This window comes from Colletotrichum abscissum (genome assembly GCF_030869225.1).
Source record: "Colletotrichum abscissum strain IMI 504890 chromosome Unknown Scaffold_130.1, whole genome shotgun sequence".
Taxonomy (NCBI): domain Eukaryota; kingdom Fungi; phylum Ascomycota; class Sordariomycetes; order Glomerellales; family Glomerellaceae; genus Colletotrichum; species Colletotrichum abscissum.
Window position 1 is genome coordinate 1,861 of NW_026850022.1, and position 11,089 is coordinate 12,949.

The 11,089-nt window shown below is 54.1% G+C and overlaps 4 protein-coding genes across 4 annotated transcripts; 2 read left to right on the forward strand and 2 right to left on the reverse strand.

Annotated features, from left to right (window-relative positions):
- Positions 1-431: 431 nt before the first annotated feature.
- Positions 432-1,554, forward strand: CABS01_16692 (uncharacterized protein; the record flags this gene model as incomplete). Its single annotated transcript, XM_060550022.1, has 2 exons — positions 432-566; positions 622-1,554. The coding sequence occupies 2 exons, from the start codon at positions 432-434 to the stop codon at positions 1,552-1,554; spliced, it is 1,068 nt and encodes a 355-aa protein (XP_060404047.1).
- A 155-nt stretch (positions 1,555-1,709) lies between these two features.
- Positions 1,710-2,898, reverse strand: CABS01_16693 (uncharacterized protein; the record flags this gene model as incomplete). Its single annotated transcript, XM_060550023.1, has 2 exons — positions 1,710-1,966; positions 2,037-2,898. 2 exons carry the CDS (start codon positions 2,896-2,898, stop codon positions 1,710-1,712), a joined length of 1,119 nt encoding a protein of 372 aa, XP_060404048.1.
- Positions 2,899-5,743: 2,845 nt separating this feature from the next.
- CABS01_16694 (uncharacterized protein) lies at positions 5,744-7,005 on the forward strand (the record flags this gene model as incomplete). The annotated part of the gene is made up of 2 exons (XM_060550024.1): positions 5,744-5,975; positions 6,026-7,005. 2 exons carry the CDS (start codon positions 5,744-5,746, stop codon positions 7,003-7,005), a joined length of 1,212 nt encoding a protein of 403 aa, XP_060404049.1.
- A 2,603-nt stretch (positions 7,006-9,608) lies between these two features.
- Positions 9,609-10,460, reverse strand: CABS01_16695 (uncharacterized protein; the record flags this gene model as incomplete). The annotated part of the gene is made up of 1 exon (XM_060550025.1): positions 9,609-10,460. The coding sequence occupies one exon, from the start codon at positions 10,458-10,460 to the stop codon at positions 9,609-9,611; it is 852 nt and encodes a 283-aa protein (XP_060404050.1).
- Between the last annotated feature and the right edge of the window lie 629 nt (positions 10,461-11,089).

An 11,089-nucleotide genomic window follows, 5' to 3' on the forward strand; every position in this document is an offset into this window, starting at 1 on the left:
CACAGCAATAACGCTGGACTGATGGCCCTTGACTATTACATGTACCAATCATGCATTGAAGATTCCCTACCTGGAGAACCGCCATTGCGCGTCCAACCAGAAATCCCAAGCTTCAAACCCGTGTCTTCACCCATAAGCCAATAGATGAGTGCCACGAGACAGCGAGCTGACTTACAATATTCTGTGCACGCGGATTGGCGAGAAGGCGAGGTGGGTTAAGCTTCTTACGGCACAGCAATGCCAACAATGACTATAGGCAGTCTTGCGCATAAGCCAGCTGACCGGTATGATGGCCTGATGCTTTAACAAGCAAAAGACAAAGGCATCTCGTCAAAGAAGGAGGTCAAGTCGTACAGCAGCAGATGTCCACGGATCTCGAAGAGGTTCGCAGCTTGGAAAGATTCCCGAACAGCAGCTGCTGCCTTTTTGCCATGGCATCGCCGGTAGGGAAGCCAGGCTCATTATCTGATGGTGTCAATAACAGCCCCAAACCTTCCGATTTAATCATTCCATACTTGATGAATCACGCCCCGATATTCAGAAAATTGTATGAAGTCCAGCAACGCGTAAGTTTCCCGCGCCGACATGGCCTGCACGGTTGATGCTGACGTTGCGTGATAGGTTTGGGAGAGTCCCAAAGCTGACCGACATTTTCAAAACCAACAATCACGAGCCGATCACGCGAGTAAAAAAGTTGCCAAGTATTTCTTCAGTATGATGCGCGAGATTGCCAAAGAGCTGCACACAGCGACGGACGCATTCTCAGTCATAAGCCGTGGCACACAACGGCCGCGGATTCTTGACATGTGCGCCGCCCCTGGAGGCTTCCTCGCGACTGCACTTGAATGGTGTCCTGAAGCTCAAGTATTGGCGTTCACTCTACCTCTTGCGGAGGGAGGACATAGAGTTCTGTTGGGGAGAGACAGCAGAGTGAAATTCAAGTTTCTTGATATCACGATGCTGGCTGAAGATATGGATATGGGTGTGGGACTAGCCAATAACGAGCAGTGCGGAAAGTTCCTTCCACGAAACATTGCGCCTCACTATCTGTTTCGCCTCGTTCTTTGCGATGGACAAGTGCTCCGGACACAAAAACGACCAGAGTGTCGGGAACAGCGAGAGGCTTGCCGGCTGGTGTCAACACAACTGGCTCTAGGCCTTGAACACACGGAACCGGGGGGGACCATGATCATCCTCCTCCACAAGCTTGAGGAATGGGACACAATCATGCTTTTTTACACCTCTCGAAAGTTCTCTACAATCACATTATTCAAGCCCAAGAGGTTTCACGCAAAGCGCTCGTCGTTCTACATGGTGGCCTCAGACATCCATAGCAAAAGCCCCCAAGCGACCCAGGCAGTGGCCAAGTGGAAAGAGATATGGAACGACGCAACGTTCAAGGGACCTGAGGAATATCGAGACACCACCCATGCAGATGAGCGAGATGTGGCCGGAGTGCTTGATGAATTTGGTCCGGGACTGATTGAGCTGGGTAATGCCATTTGGCCCACCCAGGAAAAAGCACTAACAAAGGCGTTTTTATGTAACAAATAGGAGTTTCCGACTTTTGGAGCTGTGAAGACTGCCTCGATCCGTCCTTCCTGCCTCCATTCTTTCGCTACTTGAGACCTTGCGACAGCGAGATAAGATGTCCTGGCGAAGCTTGCAATACTTCTGTTTTCTCGTCGCGGACTATTCAGACGATTCTTTCAGCTAACGTCATCTGATTGGATTGCAAGACCTGCGAAACCACTTGCCAGGTCATCTGCTTGACCATGCCCGCTATCCCCTCCTTCCGACTCTCGCCTTAACTGATCGATGTTCAGCGCTAACTGATCGATGTTCAGCGTCAAGTGCCTTCCAATACGGTCGCTCAGAACTCGCCACCTCTCCAATTCAGGCAACCTTTCACTATCGGCGCCTGGGATGAACCAAGGGAAAGAAACATGTCGAATAACGGCTTGCTCTGAAAAAGGCCCTAGATGTCAGCGTTTGTGTTTGGTTGCACGTGACATGCTCGTTCATTGGGAATTTACTGGAGTATGCTCCGAGAAGCATTTCGACGATTGCCGCACCGCCGCTAGACAAGTCACAAGGGGTAAGACTGAGAAGCATGATGACTCCAGGTATTTCAAAATGCCCAAAAGCCTTTGCCACGTTGATGGCTGCTTGAACCTCAGTACTCCGTATTGGCGGCGATTGAGACTTAAGCTCGGTCCGTAGATTTCTGATCCGTATAGCCCATGTATCCCAGTGTGCATCGTTGCCCAACCCAGAACAAACATTCCGAATACCGCGATTGACGAGTTCTTGCATGGATACTTGGCAAGACTTTTCAGGGCTGATGATCAGCTTCCCTTGCGAGAGGTATTCTGCCGGATAGAACCGACCGCTGCTGCGCCACTCATAAAGTAAGCGGAGCTTGGTTCCTACTTCGGATTCATCTTTGAAAGCGGCAATAGCCTGCAGATCGCGAGCGAAAACCCTTGAATCGAATTGTCGAGTATCGATCACTAGAACCTTGATTTCGGACAGTTCTTGAGGGTTCCAACTGCGGCCGTGACAAAAGAAGCCGAGCTGGAGGGCTACGAGAAGAGAGCTGGTCCAGGATACCAGGTTACATCTGTCTAGGCCGGAATCTGAACAGTTCCCCCACAAGTGAGTATTGAGGAGCTGAGCAGCCTGCTGTGATGGCAATTGATAGAGGTCGCGTAGGTGTTCCGGCGAGATCCTGGCGGCCTCAGAGCACACCTCGGTCTCAGTCGTTATTCCGAGCGCAGAGGGGTCCGAGACACGGAAAAGATACCTTGGAATGCCCTCTAGGGATTCATTCAGGTGTGAAATGGAAGGGTCGGGGTTGAACGGGGTGCTGAGGCTTGATGTATCGCGTGTGGACATGGCAGGCAGTGAACATAACCTAGTTGCGTTTGAATCACGAGGTGGAGGCCCGCGATGAACTAAACCGTAGAGGTGGGACAATGACAATTATATCTTGCGCCACTGATGCTTTCCTATTCTCATTGACAGGCTGCACCGCTCTTTCCCACCGCTCTTTCCCGCCACCCGGTCGTAATCGAGGATGGACCCTAAAGGGATGGTATACAACCACCTCGACTGGCCTGAAGCAAGGACGGCGGCAGCGTCTAGGACACGAACGATCTGCAGTCAATCAAATCAGTCGGCGAGAGTATATACATCTCCACCGAGGTTTCATATGCTGGTTAGTCTTCCGAGGCCACACTTTCCCCAAATTGGAATCGACTTTATTCAGTACTGTAACGATACATACTTCCATCTCTCGGATTGCTCCACTAGATAACAATCCGGTCAATCCGCACATCTGCGAACTGCGGGGTTTCATTGTCTGCTATCTAGAGACGAAGATGGATGTCTCCAAGAATACCTCCTTGGCCCAATTACTGTTTACACTCTCTCATGCCACCCCCTCCACAGTTTTTGGCTTTCGAAACATCGAGAAGTTTGTTCAAAAGAGAAAATGACATAGGGACTATAATGCAGTATCCAAGACTGTCGCCATTACGATCGATTACGAACCCAAACCGGTCGTGCACACAAAGGAAAGAAGAAGACCCACTCAGGTGTGTATGTGCAACGCAGTCCACAGCACATCCATGGTTGGTCGGTATACGTCCAGCGCGGCAAACCACCGAGTGCTAGAAGTCCCCAATACCTTGCCCGACTCTGATCCCTCGGGGCCGCCTGCTTATGACATCCGAACGTCCGTATCAGACCTCCATAGCCACGAGTCGACCAACCGAGGACAGTGGAGCCTGGGCAAGAGGCACGTACCACCGGGTAGATACGCTCTGTTAGATCAGGTGAACTTGCAGGCTTATTTCGTGGGCTTGTCCAATCCCTGGACGACGGCAGTATGTGTCAAACGTGCTTGGCGACGCTAAACCGCCCCTGGTCACCAACTAGCGTGGCGCCCGCTCCGAGTATGCCACGTGGTGCGGCTGACTGTGAGATACAGAGGGCCCAGAGCACATTCCCACACTAACTAGTGGCGCTTGCGTTCACCCCAGTCGAGGCGCAAGTAAGCACTTTCAAATGGGGGTGCATCACCCGTGACCCGCCCCGCTTTGCAACCCGGGTACGGAACCCTGATCAACGACTACCACCAGCAGTCTCTTGCTCGACACAGCGTAGCCACCGCCGTACTTCGTCTCCTTGTCTCGGCAAGCGAGGGTCAGTGTTTGTCTGACCTTCGGCCACGTGAGAGGGAATGTGTCTGGGCAGCTCCATGCGCTAAAGGCTGGATGTGGCATAAAGATCTGGAGCGAGTTGACCCCGCCAAGCGTTGTTGATGGCCATCTCCTCCGTGGTGTCGCTGAGTTGCGGTTCCTCCACTGTGATGCTTGTGAGAACGATTGCAGCATTCTGCTCACCGCCGCTGCACAACTCGGGAGCCCTGCTTCATCCATCCCACATCTTGAGTAGCCATTGCGGCGTCAACACCCTCACAAAGGGGGTCCGGAGAAGGGAAATAACGGCAAAACGTGACAATGGATAAGTTGTGGCTACGGAAAGCCCAATCAACTGTCAAAGAAGCCCTGCGTTAGATCGCAGTAGACCTGGCCGAAGACTGACGGTATCCTCTTCCTCAGTGTCACCTGCGATCGCGTTGGTCAAAATTGCTCCAGTGCTGTTCTCGCCCTGACTCCGAGTCATCCTCGACTTTCTGTAGGAATACTCGACCTTCGTCCGCTGGTTCAACGACCCTGCTTCGAGGTCCTTCAAGCCTACAAAGGATCGGTGAATCTAAGAGCCAATTGTGACATAGGCAAGTAAATTTCTCTCACGAGATCAGTCAGCTGCAAGCTTCTTTCTCCCCATTTAGTCTCGATAGTATTCAGTTACCCGCACGCCCCCGATGGCTGGCTTTCCATAGACTCCGGTCTCGCGGCGCATGGGGTATCCGAGCTCCTTTGGCAGAGGTGAGATACTGTCCTTGTCGCTATGATGGCCGGGTCGCCTCGAGTGGCACAGTAGATTTCGCGCAATGGTGATGCCGGGTTTCGATACAGACTCATACAAGCAGTTTCTTGCATCTGCTTCGCAGCTCGGGGATAATGTGGCTTGTGTGAAGTGATCTATCATCGTGATATCACCAAACAGAACTACCTCAAGCGTGTCATTGGTCAATAAGGGTGATCTTGCACGGATTGGAGAGACGGGACATTACCTGGACGTAATCATCAGTGGTAATCGTGAAGGAGAACATCTCAGGTGACGACAGGAATGACTGAAAAAACCAGCTCGTAAATTTGGGAGTGTTCTGCTCCAGGAATATCAGTACATTATGCACCTTTCGGCACACTGGTTCGAGGAAAAGAAACGACATCTCTCAAGTAGATCCTTCACGGGTCGCTCGGTATGTCTCCAGGATTTCTCGGAAAAGGCCCTCGTTTTGGGCGCCTCCTGATGGGCCAATCGGAGTGAGCCCGAGGTATGTATGCACCGTCAAACGTTTGAGACTGACGCCGCAGCTATCTTTTTCCGAACTCCTCTCCGTCATGACGCTTTCTATGGAGCCCTATCAGGCACCTTGAGAGCGCCAGTCTGGTTGCCCCGACCGAATGCCTGTCGATTGTTCTGGGCGAGCAGTCTCCCAAAGTACTTACATAGCCTAGTGGCCAGCTCCTCGGGCACTGGCCTCCCAGCCTACGATAACACCACGTTACCTTGCCCTAGGATCTCCGCAGAGAGCGCGGCACACACGATGGAACAACACTCCAGCGAGCAACAGCATCACAGGGGCCCACGATCTCATCGGCCCGGCAAGCATCGTCTTGAGGCCTGGCTGTGGAAGGATGTGCATCGTCAGGTGATTCATAGCATTGATCACCCTTCTCTCGTTCCGTCGGAGGCCTCGGTTTCTAGCGCTTCACGTTGCGAACTGGTTTGCAGCTACAACTGGGCATTTGGCCAGGATGAAAAGATCCACATACCTGGTAAGCTTGAAGCGCCTGGGGAAACATCACACATGAGTAACTATCAATAGGTTCCGCAGCAGTCTTTCAGAACATTTCCTTACCGGTTACCATCCCGAAGGATCGAGGCACCTTTTTCGTGGACCAGAATGCAGCACGCGTCCCCGACTTTCCGTTCGCGCCGTTGTTTCGCGCTACGGCATCGATGAACCCATCGTTTCGCTTTGATGATATTGATGTCCTGGTGAACCGGAACAGCCTCAGAAAGCTCCTCGATTTCTCTGCGGGCCGAAGTCAAGACAGCTTTCGCGTCAACCTACACCTCGTCCACCGAACTCTGGTCATCGAGCGTTGCGAGAGGACCGCCCGCGAACTGATCAGTGGTTCCAAGAACTCCGGGTGGGGCAGGAACTTCGAGCGCAAGTTCACGACGTACCCACCTGGTCTAGAAGACAGCACGGCACATCACCGGGCTCTTCGATACCAGCTAGGTGATCTCGCATGCGTGGTACGCTTTGAGGTGGACGCATGCTACGAGAAGACGGGCGAGGGTAGCTGCTCCGAGCCGCTGGAAGGTGCAATGGGGCGGCTAGCAGTAGGAGACGGTCCTGGGGAGGTCGCTGCTAGCCCCAAATTGCCAACGCAACCGTCGATGGCTCAAGCGACGGCGGCAGAAATCAAGACGGCAATCAAGCCTAAGAGCCCAAGCGCGTATATGCCACAGCTCTGGTTTGGCAGGACGCCTTGGCTTATCATCGGGCAGCACGCCAATGGAACCTTTGAGCAGCTGAAGATCACCCATGTTGCAGCTCGGTTTACAAACTGGGAGGAGAGACACCAGGCCGACCTCCGCAAGTTGGTCACTGTCTTGGCCCATTTACGCCAGGCTGTCGAAGAGCACGGAGGCAGACACTGCGTCGCGATATATGAGAAAACGGCAAAGACTCCAGAGATCAAAGTGTACTCTTCATGTGTTGTTAAACAGGCTGTGCCGGACGATTTGAGGCGCAAGCTCTGGAAGTCACAAATCAATGGCCCGCCCACGCTTTGAGAGCCATACAGTCTATTTGCTTGCTCTTCCGGAAAGACATCACTGTCTTGTGAGGGATGGGCGCTTCAGATTCGAGGCACCTCTTAAGTACATGCTACATAAGCCACTCGACTGGATTTTCTGCCTGACTATCCGTCGCCGGCTGTATTGTCTTCACGGCCCGTGGGCGTCGCCGCGACTCATCTCCGTGTGGGCAGATATATCGCAACCTCATCATGAATCCTCATCTGGATAGGCTTCGATAGCCACCTGTTGCTCCATTTGATTGACGCGACCTCGGGGATCTGCGGAAGCTGCTGGCGGCCTCCCTGCCCCCTTCACGCTCGTGAGAACCAAGGAACTTACTAGTCAGGCTGCTTGCCAGGCGAACGCCGGACCGCAGGGTGGCCCGCAGCTAACGAAGCGGGCGGCCCCCGCGCCGCCTCAACCACCCCGTGTACGTCGTAGGGCGGTGGAAGCTCTTCTCAGCGATACGCCTGAACATGGTGACCTAGCATCCGCGCGTAACCACCGCAGCATGCACAGCGTGACCTGCCCAGTCTGTCCATGGACGAAATGCCCCCCACGCCATATGCAGCGGACAGATGCCACAGCGTGCAGCCTTTTCGCGTGGACTGAGGAAAGACATGCATTTCGCTGCCCGTCAAAAGTTTCTAGGGCCTTTCGGGGGTCGTGAACGCGCCGATGGCCAAACCAACCGGAAGCCTGGTCTACGTCGCCGACATGGGGCTAAGCGCAAGCATACAGGCAATATCAGATGGGAATGAGCTCACCGCCCCCGTAACGGGCGCTAGTCTAGGCTGCCACGCTGCAGCGAAGAGAGTGAGGTAAACGACGACGGCACTGCAACTCGAATACGATAAGGCGCAGCCGCCAGACGGATTGTCGGCGTCACTACTCGCCTGGCTCTTTGGGCCGACGATCTAGGGGGGTGGTCGTTGAGTGCGTAGGCTAGCAAGTGCTTGCCGCCACCTCGTCTCAAGAGCGAGCTACTTCGGCCACCCTGCGCCCAAGGTACCGCCATATGGATGTCGTCCAGACCAGGCCCCGCCTGCAGCGATCATGCCCCCCAACGCCATCCCGGCCTCGAGCAGTCGAGGTGGCTGTACAACATGGGGTCACGACGCGTCCCAGAGCGCGAACTGCCAACCCCAGCGACGTCTCCTCAGCATCGCCATCGAGGTTGGGGAATGAGACATGTCACAGCGCTGCAAGGGGGCCGGTCGTGTCACCAAAGCAAATAGCAGAGGAGCTCTAGTGGTGCCAGTTTTGAGAGTGATGTGTTACTGATCGTTTGTGTTTGACGATGCCGTGCTGCTGTTGGCTCCTCTCAGCGTCGTTCACCCGCTGTTCGACGTGGGGATCGGACCCTTCGTTCACGCCTCCCACATTCTGATAAGCTTCACCACCATCCGTCAAGCTTAAAAGCAAGCTTCGGTATCTCCACATGTGAGGTTAACTGGACAATAGGCACGCACTTCTATAGTATTCGGATCACTGCCGTGAGTTTTTGCATTGAATTAGAACCCATACGGAGAGAGCTTCAACAGGGGCAAGAATCAGTCTAGAACGTCTAATTTCCGATCAACTACAGATACCTCACCCACAGCCTTGAGTTGTTGCAAGCAGTGCTTATAGAAGTACTCCGTACTTCTCGCTCCTCGAGGAACCCTGCTTGCATTCTTGGCGCGTGTTCACATCGGAGTGCCTGCTAGCAACACGACGAGACAAAAGTCGGTTCGCACAGTATGACGACCCTGCCCGACAGATACCCCTCAGTCAGGTCTGTTGCGACCGTACCCCCCACTGAGGGCCTCCAACGTTGCGCTCAAGTCACTAACGCGCGGCAAGAAACGCAAATTAGTTTTTATGGAACCACTACTGTGTACATATCCATCCTTTGTTGGTACAGGCCACTGGAAGCCCATCCCGGCACTGATCCATGTTGAATGCGTCGAACAATCAGTATCATGGATGTTGGGTGAGATCTAGGTGACAGCGTGCAGCCGACTTCGATAGAGTCGGGACCGCTTTGGACGACGTCTGGTGTTACCGGCTGAAGTCGCCTTGTGAGATGGTGAGAGCTGTGCTGCTTCTCAGGCCGCGATTCGCCCGGCGTAGCGCTGACACGGCCCACACACATGCTCGTCAATCGCCCAGTTGGTGCCAAGATTCGATTCTTTGCTCCGTTCCGGATTACGGGCCGACTAAAAACCGTACAGGTGTGTTCTTTGAGATGCGGCGTGGGGGGATTGTCCTGCGTCGCCTTTATGAACAGAGGTACACCGTCCTCCTCCATCCCAATGTCCTATCAAACGCCCCAGCGCCACGCCGAGTTCCTCGACAACACTACGTTTATCCCGATATTCGCCCCAGCAAACCAAACAGGCATGGAACCAGCATCCTCCATCAATCGTGCTAACGCTCAGGGAACCCTTGCGGGCGATGGATACGAACCGAATAACGAGGACAAGCCAAATATACAAACAGGACCCAAAGAGCGCTATTAATGACGTCCGACACTTACGACTACGTCGGAGAAGCCCACCCGGGCTGTTCACCTCTAAGCAAGTCCTGCGTCCTCCTACGTGACAAACTCAGTACTACTCTGTGTCGCTGTCATCTTCTGCGTCAGACGCATAGCTTTCATCCGACACGTCTGAGCCCTCCACAAAATCGGATTCGGCACCGCCGTGCTCGTCGTCTAACCGCCCCGTATCCGACAGGTCTGAGCCTTCGCCAGGTTCAATGTCAGAACGGGAAGGCTCGTCGTCCTCGTCGTTGAACATATCATCATCCACGTCACACATGGGGTGGCCCGCCGACTCCAGCTCGTCGTCGCTGAGCGTGTCGAGGAGTAGCTCGGCCGGGTCTGCAGAGCTCATCTGGAAGACTGCCCGTGTCCGGTGCATGGTCGACTCATGGGTGTCGGGAAACAAGATTCGCACGCAGCAGTGCATGTTGAGCATATTTCTTGACACTGAATCGTCGCAGAGGTCGAAAGTCGCCGGTAAGATCCCGGGGTGAACAGCGTCTTCCGGCGCATCGATTTCCCAGATGCGAGCGGCAAGCATCAAGACCTGCTCCAGCACTTTGATGGCAATGGGCATGTCTCCAAAGTCAAAGTTCAGTGCCTTATCAAACTCGAACAACAGGTTGGTCCTATTGTCCGACGGGCCGTCGTCACCTTCATCTGGTGACTCCCGGACTTTCAGGCACGCCAGAAGCGCCGCGACCTTGATGACAAACTCTTTGCCTTGTAAGGGCCCACAGAGGCAGCTCATGATGTAGGCGATGAACCGGTCTCCCGCGGTGCTGTTCATATCCTCTCTGACCCTGTTCAGCGGCGGGTACCACGTGTCGTTGGTCAGCCCGTTGTGAGGGCAATTGACCGCCAGGCAGATGGCGGGGCAGCACTGCTCGTCTTGTCTCAGCAGGTTGATCTTGGGTTCCATTAGCAGGATACTCCTGTGGCATTGTGATAGAGCGCCGCTCACCATATGGAAACCATGACTTCTCCCAGCGCGTCTATGGCGACTCAGCAGCCCAGCTCACGCCATTGCCAATGACGAGATTCATATCGTCAGCACCGTGGCTCCAGACTACCTGTCTCTTCGAACAAGGCACATTGTGCTCTTCGTACGTGTCGTCCCATGATGACGTCCGACATTGTCTCCCAAGAAGCGTATCTCCACGCGACCGGACTTTGAGAAGCCATCATCGGCTCGGCGGGCAGCGGTTGGCATCCATGGCCGTTTCCGCAACGACTCCAGGACTATAGAGGTAGTCTCGAAGTTGATACTGGACCGCACGACATCAATGGAGTCTGCTGTGTCGAAATGAGATTACCTCGCGGCTTACATACTCACCCGTGAAAGCTCTAGCTTATTTCTCCACTCATCGAGTTGACGACGAAAGCAGCCCGATATGGCGTCTAGAATCCTGTCACGGCTCACGAGAAGTACGTCTCATCTACATCTGGCTTCCATTTCGCGCTCAGCAGTCGTCCTCATATGAAACGGTCCACGACGCCCACCTGCTTCGGCAACGCACCGGCACCCCGCCGCATTGCGACGGCAATACC